The 23,000-nt window shown below is 38.5% G+C and overlaps 1 protein-coding gene across 2 annotated transcripts in view; it reads left to right on the forward strand.

Moving 5' to 3' along the window:
* Positions 1-23,000, forward strand: part of LOC131965453 (potassium voltage-gated channel subfamily D member 3-like) — a 170,500-nt gene that overhangs the window by 124,710 nt on the left and 22,790 nt on the right. For both annotated transcript variants that reach the window (XM_059328500.1, XM_059328501.1), the window contains one exon: positions 20,753-20,915. In XM_059328500.1, coding sequence (XP_059184483.1) covers positions 20,753-20,915 — 163 coding nt within the window. The remainder of the gene's footprint in view (positions 1-20,752; positions 20,916-23,000) is intronic.

Genomic DNA, 23,000 nt, shown 5'->3' on the forward strand with positions numbered 1-23,000 from the left:
AAACAACCCCAACATAAAATTGAATTTTTTCTTTTTACTTTCTAAACACAATCATGCTCAATAAAGATTTTTTTAATGTTTCAAATATAACTTATAAGAGGTAAAATAAGGATAACATCAAGTTCTATATTATTCTAAATATAGCTGACCTTGTCTCTGGTTTTACCTGGACTATCGTCATCAAACAAAAACTGGCATGGAGTTTCAAGCCAGTACTTTAGAGGGAAGTTGACGGCAGGGCTCAAAGACATCATGAAGAAGTAATGCACAAATTTTACTATGAACAGAACTAAACAAAGATGTGAACATACTGAACCTCAGGATGTTAGCTTTTTTATTGTGAGCATGTTGGCATGTTGTAGCCATTTAATTTAAAGGGCAACTCTGCCTAATAAAGGTGTACAGAGGTGTCAGTATCTGTATTTCTTCAACCAATAAATTGATCTGTCTCTGTATCCGAATACAGATAGAGGGCTGGAAATTAGTGTAGTATATACCAGAAGCCATATTGTCTAACCTAATATTGGTTGACAATGCAATGTTTGTGCCTTTAAAGCATCAATTTGATTTAATATTGGTACATAATTCATTATAATGTATATTTCCATAAGCAAATACGGTGCTTTTCGTCATTCCAAGGAACATAATGGCTGATGCACAAACATGTCAATGTCAAAAATAACTATTTGTGTGAAAAAAACACAAATTTTGTGAGATTTAGCAAAAGATCATGGTTTGCATTAAAAAGTTATGGACGAACAATTATGCATGCAAGTTTAAGTAAATCAATATAGTCCAACACGCAGACAGTCCTGTGTTTGTTTGAGCCATTGATCCCCTCCCTGTACGGACTGTATCGCTAGAGGTTGTTGTAAACGTAAATATAGGTTGTAATCAGCTTCCTGGACGGATGTTTTTTGGGTGACGATGGTCTGGTCTGTCTCAGTCATGTATTAAAATAGCAACCTGGTCTCACAGGAATCCGTGAAATAGCCACGGATTTGCTAAACTCAAAATCCGTGGAATAGCCACGGAATCACTCATATTTCCGTGAAACTGACACGGATTACGCTGCAATGCAAGTTAATGACAGTCATATCCCGTGGCTATTCCAACATACAAAGTGATTATGTACATTCACTGAGTGAATATCTAGAAAATAAAACATATATTTCTCGCTAGAAATGTGATCAAAATCCATTTTTATGCAGAAACTAAGTCAAAATATTGATTTTTTTTTCACAAAAAATGAGAGAACTGTCCGCCATGTTTTGTGTTCTGACCGCCGGGACCTTGAAAGTCACATGACTTGGAACAAACCAATAGGAAAAAATATCCATGGAATAGCCACGGGATATGACTGTCAATAACTTGCATTGTAGCGAAATCCGTGTCAGTTTCACGGAAATTTGAGTTATTCCGTGGCTATTCCACGGATTTTGAGTTAAGCGAATCCGTGGCTATTTCACAGATTCCTGTGAGACCAGGTTCTAAAATAGACTCCTCCATAGATAAAATATGGTTGTCAGACAAATCATTAATTAAGTGATGGATCCTTATATTTTTATTGCTCATTAGTGATTGTAAAACCATCATGGAAAGGCAGTGGAGGAAAGATGTAGAAAATATTTTGGCTGTCTAGATGACCTTAATATTATTTGTGAGGCTGAACTTAAAATCTATACAAAGTTTTCTTAATTATGCAGACCGTGTGCTTCTGATTAGGGGCAGCGGAGGATATCAAGCCAGCATTGCTGGAGCCACGCATTTAGGAGTTTTTATTGTCCATTTCAGCTGCACACTAGCTGGTCTGGGATGGCTCTTATTAAGGCAAATGTTCCATGTAAACACATAAACAGAGGCTGAGTTGATTGAGCTATGTCACATTCACAGGCGTTCTGGCTGGCATTAGGTTTTCCCTCAAAATCCAATTGCTGATGCAAAATACTTGCATATCAAAGCAATTTGTAGGACAGTGGGTTGGCATGTCATATCCAGCTGTCCTTTGATATTATGTCAATTTAATCTGGTTCCTGCACAGTCAGTTCAGAGTTTGTTATTCCTCCGCTGGTGGAGCTCAATCACTGAATTACCAGATTGGCCCATTAGGGAGGGAATGACGGGACAGCACTTCCTGCTTATTAATTGCCACATTTTCATTTCCTTGCCCCCAATTCGACACAGGAGGCAAGTTCCCCCAGATTTGCCACTAATTGTGTTGCATTCCATCACATCATGGTTGAGGAAATTCGAGAACCATTGATCAAGAGCTGCAACTTCCACTGGATACACCCCTGTGACAGGGATTAAGGCCAGGAGGAAGACAAGCAGAACTCAAGCAGAGATGAGAAACTAATTGGTTGCGGGTTAAATCGTTGGCTGAAATTATGACTCCTCTTGTCCAACATTAGACTCACCAGATGTCACATATTCACATAGTGTTGGAAAGTTCACTGTGAACCCAATTAGAAGGTAGACGCCATGATAACGTATCACTGGGAATAAATAGTTCCTGACTTTGGGGTCAAGAGGGGACAAGAGTTTATTCTCAATATTAAGTTTTATGATGTATTTATTGAAGAAAAATATACCTTAGACTGTACAAGAGGACACTTTGTTTCACAGTGACACAATGATGTTTACACTGAAGCCAAATTATAGTCTTTATAGTCTATAAGCTACCGAGTCCGCAGCTCCTGAGCCAAATAAGAAGGGTAATTATTCTGAAGTGAATGCTGCAGTGTGTATATGAATTGAATGACACCGTACAAAGGAGACCGCTAACAATAGGCGTGATTCATCAAGAAGGTCAAGAAGTTTTGTACAGAAAGGATTTCCTCTCAAATACACAAGTTCCTGATTAAACCATTTCCTAAGCCTTTGCAAACACTTGGTCAGTTTTTACTCAGTATTTCATCATTTCAAAACATGTTAATTATTCAGCATGGATAAGTCCATCTGCCATTCACCACAGTCGTATAGTACAACACTGTAAATCCTCTGTTCACCAGGAGGAAGACGGTGATTCAGGATAAAGCCTATTGAGTGATGCTGTATTTTATAGTTGTGTTTGTAATCGACTCCGGCAATAATCTGTTATTGTCCCCATCCAGTGAAATGCAAGGTTTATCAGGCTTAATGCTTCACTGTCGTCTTTTTTGCCACAATAAAAAAAAGTCAATACCGATTCTGTTGCCCGGCTCAGCACTGATACACAATTGTTCCTGAAATGTTCTGCTGCCCCAGCACTTTTTCAGAGCTGCAAACGCTGCCACATCTCTGCAGACGAGTTAAACACAAAAGACAAATATGAGTTTCCCGTCACATCCCCAGGACACTATGCTTCATTACTCCTGGTGATTGTGTAGCTGAAATTGTCAATGGAACCTGTCTGACAGCATTGAGAGAAACTCAGTCTATGACAAACAGAAGCAAGAGAGAGCGATTTTTTCAAAGTAATAAACCGTGGGGGTGCAGAGGAAATGGAAATGTGTGCAGCATTGTACTGAAATAAACTTGTCAGACTTTGTGATCATTCAATTAACAGAATTTTTTGCCTTTAAAGAACAATTTTGTATCCTCAATCTCTTTTTCTGTGAGGTGTTCTCGTACGAGTGTCAGATTCAGCAAACCCTGACAATAACTGCACAAACTTGCTTTTTACTCTACCATGGTATATTTATTTGGCAGTTTTGTCTCCTACAATGTAGGCATATCTATCTATCTATCTATCTATCTATCTATCTATCTATCTATCTATCTATCTATCTATCTATCTATCTATCTATCCATCCATCCATCCATCCATCCATCCATCCATCCATCCATCCATCCATCCATCCATCCATCCATCCATCCATCCATCCATCCATCCATCCATCCATCCATCCATCCATCCATCCATCCATCCATCCATCCATCCATCCATCCATCTATAAATACAAGATAAAAACACTATATTTGAGGGAAATTGTCTTGCTGCATGGACAGATAATTTCACTTGACAAGATTTCTTGAATTAAAATTCTTAAATCTAGAAATAAGCATGTTGAACACCTAAAATAATAAAATAACTCTTAAAACAAGATACATTATCTACCGTTTCTAAATCTAAGTTGTTTTTTATCTTGATAAGAACCAAATAATTTGCAGTGTATATATATATATATATATATATATATATATATATATATATATATATCTTTCCCTGGATTGTGGTCGCAAACATATGATATGTACAGCAATCTCCTGGGCGAAAATCCTCTTTTTATTTCTTCCATCTATTCACCCCCTATGTGCAAACATCCACATACTTTGATTAGGAATGTTTTTTGACACGCCAAAAACAAATGGAGATGCTTTTCCCTCTAAACGTTCCGTGCAGTTTAGCTGCAAAGATAAACCGGGAGTTTCCAACCTGTTTTAGCTTGTACACTTATTCAAATACACTGTCTAGTTTGGGCCCTTGTCACATGTAATATGCATGAGTTATTAGCTGTTCCACAAAAGAAGCATTTACTTATAAAGGTCAAAACTTCAATGTTTCACAAACAAGGAAAGAAAAAAGTTTTTTGTATCAGATTATTGTAGGTTGCCTGTCTGTCGGAGGGAATCAGTAGGTTAAAGTCACAAAGGTAATAGGCTGCAAAATTACTTTCTGTTAGTATATTTAGCTTATATGATTTCACTTAGGTATAATTTAAAAGGCAGGACTTCTTTGAGTATTAGAGTATTTTTACATTTCCTTATATTGCTACTTTTACTAAAATAAAACCACTGTCGACACCATCTGTTAATAATCAGGTACGCGTTCATGACATTTGCATAATAAACACCCCTCTAATTACTATGTAAGGCTTACTGATCTTAGCTATTCATTCATAAAAATGTCACCCGAATATAAAAATGTCATACCGTAGAACTGAAAGTCCTGTTCCAGGAAATCAGCACCGTCAGTTGTATAACAGGGGTATGAAAAACTGAAATAATATGACTACAGCTGTCAATGCTGTGTCACCACAGAGCCGCACAGTGAGAGAAAGAAAGACAGAATACTTTAATATGGAGTAAGATGCCAAAATTGTCTTTCTGAAGAAAACGATCCAGAACTTAAATGGCAGACAGTGGATGGATGAGAGAATATATTTCATGATGTTACACAGTTTGTGCAATGAAGACTTGAATAAAGATCTTGAAGCAGCTGTTGGAGTGTGGCAACTTCTGAATTGTTGCCAAGCTAAAATTGAGATCTGTCAAAAAGAACATTGTTGAATCACTCAGAAAATAGGCTTTCAGAAACATTTAAACTCCAAATTTATTCAAATAAAGGCAAAATTATGTCGAAATTTTCCCTGTGGCAAACTTACTTGTACATGACTCATACAGTACAGACCTGATCACCTGAAACACTGGTCAATGTTTGTGCCTAACTCCTACAAGAAATGTTTTCCGATGAATAGTTCCATTGTTTCATATAAAACATTAAAAGGCATCACAAAAGGTGTTTGTACATGCTGACTCACATTTATGTTTAATACTGTCCTCCGCTGCCATCTTGTAGTAGAAAGGATTGATATGCAGTGTAAATAGCAGATATCACACACTGGGAGGTGGATGGGTCGAACAAACAGCAAACTCAAGAGAACGGGGTTCGTGTCCCGTGTGAAAACAAAAATAAATGACTTTTAACGTAAGTTACCTAACTTTTGTCGATTACTGTTTGTGAATCAGGTTTTTTGTGTAACTACTGTAGCTCTAACTGGTCAGTGTTTCCAGGTCTTCAACATCTGTGCTCTTGGGATCTCTGTACCGTCTGTCATTGCAGCCGGGGAATGACTTTAAAAGAGTAAAACAGCACTTTCTACAGGGAAAAATCACCCATAATAGCTTATTAACAAGAAGAAACCAGAGAAATAAACAACAACAGTAACAAAAGAGTGTTCTGAATGGTCAGAAACGTTTGCGTTTTGCTCAGAGGGAATACTTTTACACACATTTACTGCATTTTTTGAAGCTACGGCCACTTTTAATATATAATCTAACAGTGTGACATTATAGAACAGTCGCTGAAAACAGGAGTGTTTGGAGTAAAATCCTACATGTTTGTAAATTTGGTACATTTTATCAAACTGAAAGTATAACGTTGTGTCTACCGGCTTTAGAGAGTCGGAGAGGAGTACAAACACGCAGGTCTCTGTGTCAGATTTTTCCCGAACAAAAGCAGCAGCATCACTGACAGTAAGATGAGGGACGTGATAATGTGAGATTAGGGATGTGGCTGCATGTATCCACAGCAATGCACACAACATAAATCTGTCTGCAGCGTATGTGCAGGCCTCTTGCTCTCCAGGATGGGTTAACCCTGAGTTGGTTGCCTGCTTGTCTGTTAACAGTTATTGATCGGTTAACGAGGGAAAAAAGGTCAAATTAGCATCCCTAATTCAGTGTAGAAAAGCAAAGAGGGTATAACAGCAGACCTTCATGACATCAATATAGCAGAATCTCTGTTAAAAGAAGCTAATTTGTCAAACTACTTGAACTACTCTTCTCTGTATCACAGACTATTAACCGGCACATTAAAATAGGCAAAGGTCAATGTCACACTCAAGTACCTGTAGCTGTAAATCAGGTACAAGTCTCGTTTGTATAAAATCTTAAGACCAGCAGAAAAAAAAGAAAATATATATATAAATTAATCAGAAGACGACTTTACACTGTAGCTGTATGAATGCAGGGAGTTCAAAAGGACAATACATAGACCTTGCCTGGTTAAATAAAGGTTAAGAAAAATAGCCTTCCTTCACCTGTTTTTATTTTCTGCTGCTGTGCAGCTGTTCTTTTGGCCAACAATCAACCTCAGTTAAACCAGCTTTATTCACGCTTTAAAATAAACTCTCTGTTGTTAAGGTCGTGCTCCAGCCTGCTCTCTGTGGCAGGTTAGTTTGCCCTTGATGTTAACTCTCTCTGTCGAGATAGACCGGCCTTTAATTTAAACAGGAGCTCACATAAGGTCATGATGGATGGTGCTTTCTTTCCAGTGGCAGCAGGTCACACGAACTAATATCTCACATCTCTCACGCGCCTCAGAGTGTAATAAGAGACATCAGGTTGTTCCTTTTCCTTCCGTTTAATCCAAACCAACCCCCTCGTCTTTTCTTCCCTCGTTTCTCTTGTTACCCTCCTTCTCTTGCCTCCCGTCTGTAGAAAACAGAAAGGTGAGACTGTGTGTAAATATCAATAGAGCAGGTTGTGTACCCGTGCAGTCCCACTGGAGAGACGGTCAGGGTCAAGCCATTGCTCATGTTCACTTTCTTGAGGTTTAGTAGAGCAGATTGGTTTCTGTGTCTGCTCTGCACCGATGAGAGGGAAAGAAAGGGTCATAAATGTGTCCCGGAGAGTGAAAGAGAGCAATAAACAAGACCACAGTGGTTCTGCAGGGAGGTGTTTGACCTGTGAGTGCTGCTTTACCTCCACGGAAAGGGAAGTGTATGGAGTGATGTTTGATTTTACTATTAGGCAACAGTATTCAGTCCAACTTCAGCACGTAACTTTGTATTAATCATTGTCTATTCTTGTGTATCTGCTGGTCTATGAGTGCTTTACTCAAACTAACTGCTGAGGTCTTGTGGGTCATTATAAAGCTGCGTTAATCAATATTGTCATGGAAACAATGGGCCAAATGACTGTCTAATGTAAAAGAACTCATTCCTCGTTATCAACCAACAGGTAATTCAGCTTGTTGTTTTGGTTTTATGGCCTGAAATGTTCCCACTTTGATTTACTCTCATGGTTCTTCTTGTTTCCAGCGGTGGGCAGCTATTTTCTGTTAAAACAAAATGAATAAAATGGATTTTAAAATGCTGTTCTTGTGGACATTATGGAGACTGGTCTCCCTTTAAAAGCGACCCTAAAGGTTCATCACGTTTTTGGTCAGAAAAAAAGTTCAAATTAGCATCTCTTTGACATTTGTCAAACTACTTGACCTACTCTCCTCTGTATCACAGACAATTAACTGGCACATTAAAATAGGCAAAGGTAAATGTCACACTCAAGTACCTGTAGCTGTACAAGTAGAAGTAAGTAGGTACAAGTCCAGTTTGTTTAGAATCGTTTTTATGAAACTTTGTCACTTCTGTTTGAATTGTCTTTCATAAAGCCTTGCCAGGAAGCCTTAAACCTAAAAATCAGTGTGTTTGTAGCCAATATTCAACAAAACTGCAGAACCGTATGTGTATGTGTGCAATATATTTGTAGAACGCACTGCTCTGTACCACCAAACGATCATATGGGTCGTTCTGGGTGATATTGACAAATGATCTATTCTGTTGTTTAAGTGGGAGATTCACTTTCAGTTTTACCCTCAATTAAGTGGTTTTAAAGCAGACCCTTGTCTGTTTCTTGCCCCATCAATACTACCGGTAAGTATGTTGTTAAGATAACTGGTAGAAATTATAGCAAACATTTCAAAAATGAGACCCAAGTTGTAATAAACTGAATTTTTTCTTATGTTGTGTCCCACTTTGACCACAGGAACTTTGTTCAGAGAACCTTTTAAGGGATTGCATTTCAAATACAGGGCCCAGGGTCTAAATTAAGTTCTAGAGATACTTAATCAACTTAACGTAAAAATTTTCTAAAAGTACAGAAACTTTTGGGGTGGGGCTTGCAGAGATGACAGCACGACTGCTTTATCTCATGCACCATAAAACAAGGAAGAACTCTGGTGTCAATTCAGAACTATTTTAGGATGAGGGGATAGCATTTCTCTGTTTGATGAGCTTAAAAGTAAAGATTGGCTTTCCTGTTTGTTTCCCCGACTCATTTTTAAAAAGATGGAGAATCGGCGAAGCTTTCTCATCACAGCTCTGCCACGCTGTGATGAGAATGAGAGAAATGAAACCTTATTTCCTGATTGTTTCATGGTCGTTACGTTCTAAAGCACTCGCATGATTTACTGTGGAGACAGACGCTCTTTGTTTCATTTTCCTCCTCTGCATTTCATTCATTAAATCCAGCATGCATCACAAAATACTATGGAGCAATAAATGTCCTCGCAGTGAGACAAAACCTGAGGGTTTGGGTTTTTTCAACATGTTTTCTGAACTGCAGACTTCAGAATGTGTTTACCTGCGATCACCAGCAGCCGTATGATGTTGCTTTTTCATGCATATTTGCCTAATCTATCCTAATAATAAAACAATAGGCTGAAGGAACCTGTTATTTCCTTGAAAAGTAGTCCCAGAACTAAAATTACCAGGAACTTCTTGGTGGAAATGTCATTTTGGTAATCCCAACTCTCCCTTCCAACTGTATTTGAAAAACAAAAACAAGAAAGTAACAAGAGTAAAAGCTAATCTTGATAAGATGCAATCGATATTAATAATAATACTTTTAATTTCAATAATAATTTAACATACATTTTGATTATTTCTCTGTATTTCAAATGTTTAAAACTGTCCGCTTTTTACCTCTTTGTTTGGGTTGTTGGTTTGAGTGCCTGGCAAAGTGGATTGACATTCTCCAAACTCTGCTCTTGTATCTCCAATGGGATTATCCAACACTGATTCTAGTGCCACACTTTCAGAGCCACTCAGATTCAAGGCAGATTATGTAAACAACATGCAAAAGATCTCCTGTTTAACCTGCACTGTCACACAGCAAATGTGTGTCTGTGACAAAAAGCAATCAGGATTCTGCAGCTTACCACGTATTCAGGAGATTTATATGATTGCGTTATAGTTAATCCTTTAAAGACATTAAAGTATCATCCATTGTTTAACTAATGGCAATGTTTAATACCTTAATGTGCAAAATCTTTCACCTAAATGTTTCATCGTTTCCTTCTCAAGCAGTTACCGTTATGTAACAGTAAATAACCATTAAAAGTTATTTTGCGAATAATGTCTTTGTAAATGCAGATAATATACAGTAAGTGTAATAAAGTAAAATAAATACATATAAAAACAGAAAAAAACTCTGGCAGCAAAAGTTGAAAGAAAATAAAAAATATACTGTATATATATATATATATATATATATATATATACAAATATACTGTATATACTGTGTATGTATATATATATACATATGTAAGTATATATTTTTACTTTAATATGTCAGTAAGCGTTTGAAAACTTCTGCTGCCAGTTTTTTTCTTTTTTCTTTTTTTAATTTTTTCTTTTTACATTAAATTGAAAGCTTTAGTGTAAGATAACAGAAAGTTGCCTTAATTTTACATTAAGCAATATGATGTCTATTTTTTGTATTTTTACATAGAATTAATTGTAATTTTCAATTCAAGAACATTAAGCGATTGAATAACACTGTCCCATTATATTAATTGACAAATTTCAACATCCATTTTATGGTTAATATTTGAAATAAATGTAATCAACCTTTTTCAAGTAACTAGAAAACCCCTGTAAAATAATACAGTACATTTCTGGAAAATTATTTTTTACAGTGTAGGCTGCTTTTCTTCATTCGGTAAAATCCAGTAAGAAACAATATGAGTTGGGAGAATCCCTGATGACTTCAAGCAATAAATCCATCATTTTGTTTGTCAGCTGAAAATCAATTTCACCAGGAGGACACCAGAAGCATTTGAAGGTTTAGAAAGTGAAATGAATTTCTTTGTTCAGGAATAATGAAGTCAAAGTTGGTACAAAGTGAACATAAAGTTCTTGCCCTTCACGTTCTTTCTTTCTTTAATTCTTGCTTTGTACTGCAGCCAGAGGCGCACCGACGGATCCGAGAGAAATTACAGCCGAGTTCATAATTGGATTTAAAACTTTTGCAAGCTTACACTCCCTCAGTCTTTCTCTGTTTCCTTTAACTCGTCTGTAAAGCCTTCTCAAAATGCTCAGCTTTAAACGTCGGTGTCAATGTGTCATTCATTAATTTTTATGATCTCTAAACGCTTCCAAAGAAAGCTTCCAAATAGTCCATTAAATCAGCTGGACCCTCTTCAGCTGTAGCATCAGCAGCCAGCAGTGACCCTCCATCTTCACTCCCTGCTCCTGCTGTGCTGCTTTCTCCACCACTTTACATGTCATCAGTTGATGTTATCCAGCTGTTTTTGTTTTCCCGAAGAACACTAAAAAAAAAGTTGCACATTTGTGTTTTCTGGACGCATCGATAATTAACACTTTAGAGCTATTAGTTGACCCCACTTATCCCAGCAATAACTCAGATTTGTTGTCACACATTTTAAAAACCAGCTGGTAGATCAAATTAAAACATGTCAACACAAAGGTAGGTGATGTTAAAAAGGACTGCACAGAACACTCATGTGGTTTGTCTAATGCATCATTACACTGCAGTAAAGTCTCGTGTTGGGAAGGAAGATGGATCACTGACTCTAGGACGGGAAATTTAACTAATCTTTTTTTAATATCGTTCATTTTGTTCATTTGAACAAGTGCGACGCCCACAGCCCTGTGTCAATTATTTCAGAAAGTGAAACTCGTATATTATATAGATGCATGTGAAATATTTCAAGCCTGTATTTCTTGTAATTTTGATGATTATGACTTACAGATAATGGAAACCCAAAACTCAAAATTTGAATATTACATTTACATTTACATTTAGCAGACACTTTTATCCAAAGCGACTTACAGGAAGAATAAAAGCAAACAAAGAAGGTTTAGTGCAAAAAGAGCTATTAGTGCATCAATAAGTGCTACCGACAGCATCAATAAGTGCTAGTGACAAAATCAAATCATAAGATCAATAGAGAAAATGGATATTTTTAACACAAATGTCATGCTTCTGAAAAGTATGTTCATTTCTATACACTCAATACTTGGTTGGGCTCATTTTGCATGAATTACAGCATTAATACTTGGTGGCATGGAGGAGATCAGCCTACAGCACCATGTTGCTTTTATAGCAGCCTTCAGGTCATCTGTCCTCTTTACAGCCCATAGACTTATGGGGTTCAGGTCAGCTGAGTAGGTTTGCCAGTCCAGCCCAGTAACACCATTGTCATGGTCAGCTTTTGGTACCTTTGCCAGTGTGGGCAGGTGCCAAGTCCTGCTGGAAAATGAAACCAGCATCTCCATAAAGCTTGTGGAAGCATGAAGAGCTCTAAAATGTCCTGCTAGATGATCCACTGTGTGAGTCCACAGTCAACCCAGCCAACACCAGCAGCAACACTGACTCTTTTTGTTTTGGGTTTTGGGTTCTCACATTTCTAAGCCAGAATCATCAAAATTACAAGAAAAACAGGCTTGAAATATTTCACTCTGCGCATAATGCATTTATGTAATGTATGAGTTTCACTTTCTGAAATGATTGACAAAAAAAATTGAACTTTTTCATGATATTCTAATTTTTTGAGATGCACCTGTATTATAAAATGTGAACTAGTAGACTCATTTCTGCGGCTGAGCCTCCACAGCTGTCATGTGACAAATGAACGATTGACTCAAACTTGAGGACACTTAGACTACGATCACACTGCAGGCCTTGATGCTCAATTTGGAATTTTTGCTCAGATCTGATTTTTTAGTTTGGCTGTTTACATTTATTTACAGTTATTTTTTAAATGTGGCCCATATAAGACTCCGGTGTGAGCTGCTCATGTATAAGAACTACAAGAATGGCGTGGCTCCTTTAAGACGCAGGGCAAGTCATGTGTATGCACATCTGTTGGTTGAGGGGACGAGCGAGAGAGAGAGAGAGAGAGAGAGATAGCAGGTGATATGCAGCAGGAGGCGAACGGAGAAGGGAGTAAAAGTGCTCACTTAAGCAGTAAATGTGCAGTGTAAGTCAGTTATAAGGTAATAAAGTAGCTTCTCAAGACCAAGTTGAGCTCCCGCGTATTGCTTTCTGTTGTTAAAAGTGAAGGGGGTTAACCCTGCAGGAAAACACACCTCCCCCGGGCTTTCTGACCACAGTCGGGGAGCTCGAGTAAGGTAAAGGTCGGATGAAATGCGACATGACATGTTCAGACTGAGGTTGCATAGGACAACATCACATATGTATCCAATTTAGGACCACATATGAAAGTGGCCTTGATCCGATTTGAAGAAATCTGATTTGTGATTTTCAGACTGTCATTTAAAATATCGGATTTGAGTCACATTTGCCTCTAGTTTGAACGTAGCCTTATTTGAGTCCCACACTAATCATTTCTGTTTCCTGTCCTGACTTAGCTTATGCAGCTGCCGTGGGACGAAGAAACATACTGCATGAAAATGAACAAATCACTCACTGAGACTACTCATTACTCCCCAGTCGTTTAAAAGTTAATGAAACGCTCACAAACCACACAGCACTAGTAAATTCATGCAAAAGAATAGGATGTGAAACATTTCTATTAATATCACTGCTTCTAAGAAAAACAATATAGGGTCAATGTAGGCAGTTTGTTCCTTTTTTCCCTGCTATATTCATTAAGTAGCAGCAGCCCATTGCTGTTAAATTATGCCCGCCACTACTTCAGAATAGGGGATTGTGTTATTTTTTAAAATTCTGTAGCAGTGACCACAGCGCTCTCTTGCCGCAGGGACGAGCGAATGGAGATGTCATAACAACCGTAACAGCATGAGCACTCTGTTAGCATTACTCCAGTTTCTGAGTGAGGTTAGACTGCCTGTTAGAGCTGATGGCTAGCTAACTTTACTGGAAGAAAAAGAAGCACACTGCGGCCAGTCAGCCTCCACTAGTTTTCCCGGTGCATGTTTTTACTAAGCGTTACGGTAAAAACGCCTTCAAAATAAAAGCAAACACATGTAGCTTTCAAAGTAAGAGCACATGGACATGTTAGCAGAGTCCACAACATAATTTATAAGAAGACTGTCAAAATAAGATGCCTAAAATATAACTTAAAAGAACCATTATTCTCCATTACAATAATTCATTAAATTATGCGATTAACAATTAACATGGAATAATGGCACTAGAATGTGCAAGAGGCACCAAATTTAGGCTTTTAGGGCAAAGATTTTCTTTGGGGGAGCATGCCCCGGACCCCCCTACTTTGTTCAGGTCCCCCCATCATAGTTTCACACAATCCTGTGGGAAACACTTGTTCTAAAGCTTGTTTTGCAGTCGAGTGTCAATTTTTCTACTTTCTAAATTGATTGATATTTATTCGTGCACACCATCCAAACACTGTCTGCATCCTGAAAATATAACTGTGTGAAGAACTGGTTGTAAAAGATCTAACCTGCCCCTGAGACAATGTGTAGATTTTCTGTGTGTGTGTGTGTGTGTGTGTGTGCATGTGTGCGTGTGTGTGTGTGTGTGTGCGTGCGTGCGTGCGTGGCCTCCAAACACAGGCCACTTTTTCTTCAGTGTGAGTCAAGTTGTGTGTTTGTTGATTGATGACTTACATGTTCGGTAACGAGAGGTCAGTTATGGGTTTTCTGAGCATTTTCAGGCCATACAGGTGATCAATCTTCAAAAAAAAGAAAAAGAAGAATCCAAGAAATAAGTAAAAATGACAAATTACAGCGTAAGCTCTTTAAACCTGTCAGAAGAAAAGCGCAGCCTCTGACCCCGTATGATTAGAAAAAACAACTAGTTTTGTCCTTTAGCTGCTTTCATGATACGCTCCTAATGTTTTTTATCACACCTGTAACAATGTTTGGTCTGGTTTGACTCTGCCGCTTTCAATTCTACCTCCCATAAGCAGGAATCATTCAGCCGGATTGATTGCTTTGGTTTCATCGTGCCTTTTTGATGCAGCACGTCCAATTCAGTTCTGTTTTATTTGATGCCCATCACGGATCTATCAGGAGAGCGCTGCACTCGTCCACATGTTGTGTGAGCTGCAGCGGAGTTTCTTTTAATGAAGAGCAAAACAAGCAATAGATTGGAGAGGATAAAACACATGACTGAATAAATTCCCTCACAATTGATTTTTCCACCTGCTTAGGCCTCTGTTTCAAACTGAGACAGATGGAAAAAGCAAAGTAATGAATCCCCGTAGAAGACCATTTACCGGTGAAATAGCCCGACTGCTGCGCTTCGTGCCTTGTTGCATCGTTTAACTACTCTTTCAGGCTTTCCCTGAATAATTCATTGTTTACTTAATTTACTCTTATACAGCCGTGTTTCTCATGGTAGCACATTTCAGTATATTGATTTAAAAGGTTAACAGCTGTTGTCCTGTTATCAAGGCAAACCAAACAGAGTATTCACCATATTTGCTTCTGTGGGAGACAAAGCACCTCCCTGCCCTGCAGCGTTTTGCATTTTTTATTCACAAACTCATTGACTGCCTAATTAATCCTAAATATTTGAATGAGATGAAGTTTCTTTCTCTTGACATTTCACACTGCAGCTGCCCACTTCTGTGTGAAACTGATGCGGTTTTATTCATCTGTTTATGCAAAATCAGCTATGAGATTAGCTGAAATCTGACACAGTAGTGCAAAAAAAAAAATGCAAACACATTTTAATTGGGGCGGTGAGGAAATGCATGAAAACAGATGAGTCATGTGTGTGTTTTGGCACCAGGGAGTCCATATGGATGCCATCGTTAGTCTATTAGTTTATTAAATGATTTATCAGCCAGCTCCTTTTGGGGAGGATCCACCTAATGTACAAAACACACAGACTATTTTTGATCCTGGCAACAAATTTTGACAAGAGGTTTTCAAGGATTTATTACATTATTAAACTGTCCCAAGGCTGGGGACACTATCAATTTTTAAGGATTCAGTTTCATTCGACTGTGTATTGCACTTGGATTATTTTTTACAAAAGGGTGTCCTTTCTGGAAAAAGACGACTAAAATAGACGAGTCAGTTCAGTTCAGTTATGTAAATGCATGTATGATTTCATGCAAAAACTTTTGCAGAGTTTCATACCATATCCTATAAAATGTATCTTGTGATGACCACTTTTGTACCAACAAGATCTCCAAACTAAACGACAGAATAGACCGTTTGTCAATACCACCCATAACAACACATATGAGCGTTTCATGGCTCGCGGTACAGAGCAGATCGTTCTAAAAATAGCACAAATGTCATTATCCACACAATAAGGTTGTAAAAAAGACTGCAGTCTCTGTGAATTTAGGCTACAAAACCACTGACCTAGGCTTAGTGCAAAAAAATGTCCTGGTTAGCGTTATAAAAGACAGTTTAAAAAGTATATAAATGCAGAGAAAAGTTGTTTACTTTTGTTTTCACACGGGACTCAAACCCCGTTCTCCTGGGTGAAAGTCTGCCGTTTGTTTGACCCATCCACCCAGAATACTACATCAGCAATAGGACAGTCTAAAACATAAATAAGAGTCATATTTTGCTGTCTGTACAAACGCCCTATATTGTCTTTTTGAGGGGAGACCAGTCTTATTCTCCAAATCCAACATCTCAGAAATCGTGATCGCTGTTTTAAGCATCTTAATGGGGTAAAACAGTGAGATTGTGCATCCAAACTACATGCAAATAGAGCTGTTTTAAACACATTGGTGACACGTGTTGTAGACTACGTCACAGTCTGTTTTAAACCTCATGATACCAGTTTTAAATATTTTGTTAAAGCTTCAAAATGTTTAGGATAAGGCAACAAAACCGTGATCCTATGGTTCAGCACCAACAGCAGGGTTAAGCCTTTAAAAAAAACACTTCTGGACATGACTTCCAACACATATTCCAGTGCATTACTTTTCGTAGGAAATCATCATGAGGACAGACTGTGTGGTGGCAACTTTTTAATAGCTTTAGTCCCGATGATTGCCAGCTAAACAGCAGAAACACTCTGTTCACATTACAAAGTAATTTACCAGGAATGTGGGCTTGGACGTACTTGACGAATGAGCTTGCATCTGTGTTTCATGGTACAAAAGTTCAGGCACAGGTGGATTATTTTTAGCCATAAGAACGATCAAATTATATCATCAGCAATTAGGTGGAAACAAGTTTAGGGATGATAACAATTAAAACTATTTTAAAGAGCTGGAATAAAAAAGACAGTCTGGTCTGCTTTAGGGAACCTTTTGATTACAAGATGCATTTAAATTTTATAATGACAGAAAGCGGTTGGTCCCAGCTGGTGATGCAGGGACGGCTCCACATGACCTTCTTTTCTGCCGACATAAACCAAACACAAGTAACAAATCATCGTTTTAGTGTTTTGTCGTCCAGCTCCTTTAAACACGACACCCTGCAAAGAGGTTTTGAATATTCCACGGTATCGCAGTTGTAATGATTTTTGACACTTTATATTGGGTATGAAGTGTCAAACATTATTACAACAAAGCAGTCAGAGACACAGCCAGGAGAATGTCATCTCTCATCGGCTGACAGACAGCGAGCGGAGAGAGCGAACTGTGAAATCATTTGTCTGATTGTCTGGCAGCCAGGAGCAGGACTCAGCAACAATAACAACAAGCCCTGTGGTCAAATCTCCATGGCTTGTTAATAATCTGTCATATTTCTGACTCTCTGCTTTCTGTGCTTGCAGTTCACGTCAGCCTGGCTGCTGTGAGTTTGAAAAACGCAGTGAGAAAAGTTTCACTCAGGGAAAAAAGAAGGAGGAGAGTTTGGAGGGAAACAGGGTTACTTTCTATTATAGCAAACATGATTAATAAGTCTGAGATCCATCATAATCAGCGGTCAACTTATCGGGTATTTACAGTTTTTTAAATTATAAAACAATTATAATTAATTTCCGTAATTTTTGCTGGACTTTGACCAGATTTATTTTTGGGGGATCAGGTAATCCTTTGTCTGTCACTAAAAGAAGTCGAAACAGCGTGTAATTTTATAGTTTGTTCAACTCATTTGTGTCATTAATTGGAGTCTGCGTCATCTGTGCTCGTCTCTACTTTGTAAGAAAAGGAATTAGAGGAAAAGTAATTTTCAAAGAGGATTTGAGCAACATCACGTTCTTCCTCGCGCTCATATTTGTTCAGGCAGAGCAGAAGGCAGGGTTTGTGATAATCCCCCAGCTCTTCAGTTTGTGGGTAGTAAGCAGGAGGTAAGTCTAGCGATTATAGCTCTTTTCAACATAGGAGAGTGGGAGCTTTGGGCCGAAAAAAAAAAAACAACAGTCTGAAAAGTGGAAAGCCAGCACACACCCACGTCTGGGCAGAGAGCGGCCCTCCAGAGACACAGTGGTCAACAGTGCATGGGGCTTACCTGTCAAGAGTCTTGTGTCGAGAACGCACTGGAGAGGAAACTCAGAGGAGCCAAAGAGTTCAAACAGCGAGAAAGAAAGAGAAAAATGGGCTTTTTGACAAGTGCAAGTGTTTTAGTAAAACTTTAAGGATCAAAATCAAACCCCCGTGCTCGATACGTTTTTTTTAAAGTGGCCCTCGAGGAAATCGGTCTGACGAGGACTTCGGTTACAACAACAGTCCCTTATGCACAACACGCACGTCCTCCTCTTTGGTGTCTTCCTTGTATTCTAATTGCTCTATTTTTCTCTCAAATTGGTGCCTATCATGCACCAGCAAGCATTGTCTCCCATTGCTTCCCATCACACTACTTAAACTTCGTCTCTCCAGGAGACGATTTTTCCGTGTCTCTTCCCCGCCTGCTTACAAGCCCGTCCTTGAAGTCTGTATTTTAAAATCAATTTGTTCCACTACGCGCCATCATGGCCTACAGCTTCGGCCAGCGAGTCAACCTTGGCTTCTTGCTGGCCCCGGATCCCACTGGCTGGGCTTTGTTATGCCCAGTCTGAGCCGCACAGATAGCTGCGGTGCTATCTCTCTACCTCTGTCCACCTGTTACGGCAGCCAGTCACCTGTGTAATCGAATTATTGAAAGCCCGGAGGAAGCTGAAAACAACAGGAATTAAAATGTGGAACAAAGAAAAGGAAAGCAGCAAAGTAACACAGTCTGTAATCACTGCCTTTTCACTCACTCACTATAATCTATTTAATGAGACTTAATAGTTAAAGCTGCTCTAATTACTTATATATCAAACCCACTCTCCACTCAAATGTGTTTTTCTTGCATTTTTGTCTCTTAAAATTTAATTTAGAGAGGTGTTTTCACATTATTCTACTGAAGAGGGAGACTTTCAGCACTTCACTACAATCTAACATTCAAATGGAGACCTTGCAAACTAGATTGGGTACATCACAACTTCAAAAAGCCAGAAAAGAAACCTGAGCTTGAGGACAGAAAGTGAAAACACACTGAAATCACATCAAAGCAGATCTTATACTATCTTTTACTAACTACTTTTAGCATTCTGATTTGTCTGCAAGTCACTTATTTAGGTTTACAGCAGACACCTTATCTGAACCTGTGTGGCTCAAACCTGTTTCCCCTATTGGTCAAAACAGACGCCAACGTGACTCTACCACCTGCAGATCACCTCGCACTGCTGTTTCACAGGTCAATCAGAGCAATCAGCAGCGGTGGTGGGCGGGGTGCAAGTCCAGATCCAGAAAGAATAGATGTGCTTCCAGCCCTGATTCAAAGTATTTTCTTCTTTTTATGTGGGAAAAACATATAAAACAAACACATAATCATAGTGTTTTTACATAGGGCAGTCCATGGCCAAGAGGTTAGGAATCGGGCTTGTGACTGGAGGGTCGCCGGTTCGAATACCAGGACTGACAGGTCAAAGACTAAGACGCCCTTGAGCAAGGCACCTAACCCCCCACACAGCTCCTTACATGTGTGTAATAAGGATGGGTTAAATGCAGAGGTTGAATTTCCCCATTGTCATATTAATAAAGTAAGTAATCGTGTCTGGAGGAGAGACTTGTGATGTGTTTGGCTTTCTTTTGCTGCCCACAAAAGGTGTGATTGCAGTGACTTTGTAAAATAAATCCAACAGTGAATTTATTGTGATTATTTATCCATGTTCCATGTTGAAACTGTTAGCCTTTTACTAGCAATCCCATGATTCCTTGGGTTTAGTTTGCCGATAAATCGGACGGTGTGATCCTGACGGGGGATGTGTGTGACAGTTCTGATTTATAATAACATGAGATTGACCCCACACACAAAAAAATTGTACTAATTACTGTGATGACCTCACCAATGCAGTGGCGTCACATGAGCGCGGTATTGCTGTGAAGAAGTTCTTGTCACAGCCCTATGTTTAACTGTATAAGTACTATTTTGCATCCTTGCTGACAGGTGAAGTGTCTCATTACTAGGATATCGTATTTATTAAATGTGTGGTGGGATTGTTGTCAAAACATGCAAATTAAATTACACAAAGTCAGATCAGGAAACTACTTATATATCATCTTATTATTTTATCTTTCTTCTGAGACCTGCAGAATAATTCAACTTTGCTGGATGTTTTCATGTAGAGCAAGTAATTATGTCACCGTTTAAAAATGTATAATTGTATGCTTTTAAGTGTTTTCTTCCTTTTAAAGAAACTAATCTGTCATGTTCTTACATATTAGAGGATGTGAGAAGATTACATAGTTAATTGAGCATCATGTAGTTTTGGTGCTTTGATACATAATGGCAATTAATTTCTTTTCTGATCCATGTGGACCTTGTGGGGTTTTTATCAGACAACAAGAACCACTTTCTTCAATTGCTCCCAGTGTAATTGCCACTCTTTATTCATATTTGGTCCTTTCTGATGAAATGAAAATGAATGTTTTTACACAGTAGCAGACGCAGGCTTTACAATGTCAAAGTGTTTTCAAAAACTCTGCCCTCTCTCCAAAGGTAATTTTTCATGCACAAATTTAAAATGGGCACAAAACAGGTGAATGCAAACCTCCCTACAGTGGAGTATCCAAAGTTAACTCCAGGTAGCTATTTCAGCACTTTGTCTAACGTCTCATCTGTCTCATTTCTAGGTACGGAGACATGGTGCCAAAGACAATTGCCGGGAAGATCTTCGGCTCCATCTGCTCCCTGAGCGGCGTGCTTGTGATCGCTCTTCCCGTCCCCGTTATCGTCTCCAACTTCAGTCGCATCTACCACCAGAACCAGAGAGCAGACAAACGCCGCGCTCAGAAGGTAAAAAGCTGCATCCCATCTGCTCCAACAGGGACATTTGTTTTTGTCGGAGCGTATGAGCATGCACATTACCTGACCATGCACGCTTTTCACTTTCAAAAGGCCAAAGTACCACAAAATGATTAGTTATTATTACTTTAATGAAAATGAATGGGAGGTTAAAGTGTTGAGGAAAAACGCTGGGTGGGTGGCTACTAATGGATATGCCTGAAAAGCCTCTTGAAAGTCTTTTTTTAATTTGTTCTGATCATTAAAATCTGACAGAGGACTAAAAGGTCTTGATGACTGATTACTTTCTCTCTTTTTATGAAAAGGACAGATGACACGTTTTACATTCAACTTCAAAAAAGGTGATGGTGAAAAGGATTGACCTCATTTAGGAATTTTACGTCTGCATTGCAAATCGCTGTCCTTCAACCTACATCATCCCACATTTTTATACACCATCACACACACATAAACACACACGTGGGACATTTTTTGCCCTTTAGACCCACATTATTCATCGTCCTTCCACACATGCACTTACTCCCTGTCTCTCTCTCTCTCTCTCTCTCTCACACACACACACACACTTTAAATCCAAGCACTAAATGTTAGCTATCCACTCACTACACTCGCCCAGCGGGCTTGACCTTTCTACAGGGCGAGATAAGAGCGCTATTAAGTTAGAGAGCAGCTGCTGATAGCTAATTGAGGAGGGAAAAGTCTAGTTTGAATCCATAGTGATATAAGATTCCTTGGTGGCTGGTTTTCTCATTATGTAATGCTTTGAATCAGCAGATTTAAAATGGATTTCTTTTTTCAGTTTAAAGACAATGGAGCCAACTCCTTTTACACCTTCATGTGGTTCAGTTTGGCTCCATTTTATCAATATGCAATGAAGCTGTCGGAGGAAAAAGTCAGTGCAGCAGTTTCATGAAATGTTGGTGTCAGAGGAAATATATAATAAATCAAAGCAGGTTTAGATGCCATCAAGAAAAAGCATATGAATGATGGCAATTTCCTACAAATTGTTTGAAAATAGATGTAATAGTTTACAAAGCTGCATGTGATGAATTGCATAAAACTTGTAGGCCTACTTAGCAATAGGGTTGCAAAGTGGTGGAAGATGTACCGTAAATTTCCAGAAACTTTCCACAGGAAGTTAAACAAATTGGAAACTTTCAATGGGAATTATGGAAATTTATGGGAATTAACTGGAAATTGGGGGTAATTTAAACAAATTGTATCATAGCCATACATAAATATAAAATTTTGTTTTGTCTCAAGCAGACATCCATGCAAAATAATACAATTAAAAAACATGACATTTCAACAGATTTATTTGTTAGCAAAAAAATTAATTGAACAATCAATTCTTTCATTGAACAACAAAAACATGAATATTGCTCCCCCCGACCCCACCCATTTAAAAAATTTAACATGCCCATGCAGGGGGCGTGGCCTTAATAGCCCTGCAGTAAGCAGTGTGCTATGTACATCTGATTGAGGAATAACAGAGATATTCAAGTGTGCATAAAATATAGTTGTTTTTAGTCAAGAAGATGTTAAAATATATGTTCCATAATTATGTTTAAGTTCCCTGTTAAGGGCAAACTTTCCATTTTGTAAATTGCCGGTTTATTCCCATAAAATCCCATTAATTCTCATGTAAGGTTTCCAACTTTGAAAATTCCTGGAATTTTGCAACCCTAGCAACCTTTCCATTGGCTAATGAATCAGAGAAGATCGATTAAAACACACAGAGAGAGCGTGACTTCCTTCCGTGGTCAGGACCCCATTGCTCCACTATATCATCTCATAGTAAATAGTTTTTAACTGCTTTATGTACAGCTGATCCATAGCATGGATGTAAATGCATTATGGATTCTGATGATCTCCCCTAAAGGAATTTTCCTCATCTTTAACAGTGTTTGTAAAATGTGTTTTTAGACCATGAGGGGACAGTTAAACTCCTCAGTAAAACTCAATCTAATGAAGTTCTTTTAGAGTAAGTGCCTGCTCCGGTTTATCAGTCTCATTAAATGAGTGAGGAGAAACTCAGGGAAATATATCCCCCTTTAAATGAGGAATTCATTTGTT

Source organism: Centropristis striata, chromosome 3 (genome assembly GCF_030273125.1).
Source record: "Centropristis striata isolate RG_2023a ecotype Rhode Island chromosome 3, C.striata_1.0, whole genome shotgun sequence".
In the NCBI taxonomy this organism is placed as follows: Eukaryota; Metazoa; Chordata; class Actinopteri; order Perciformes; family Serranidae; genus Centropristis; species Centropristis striata.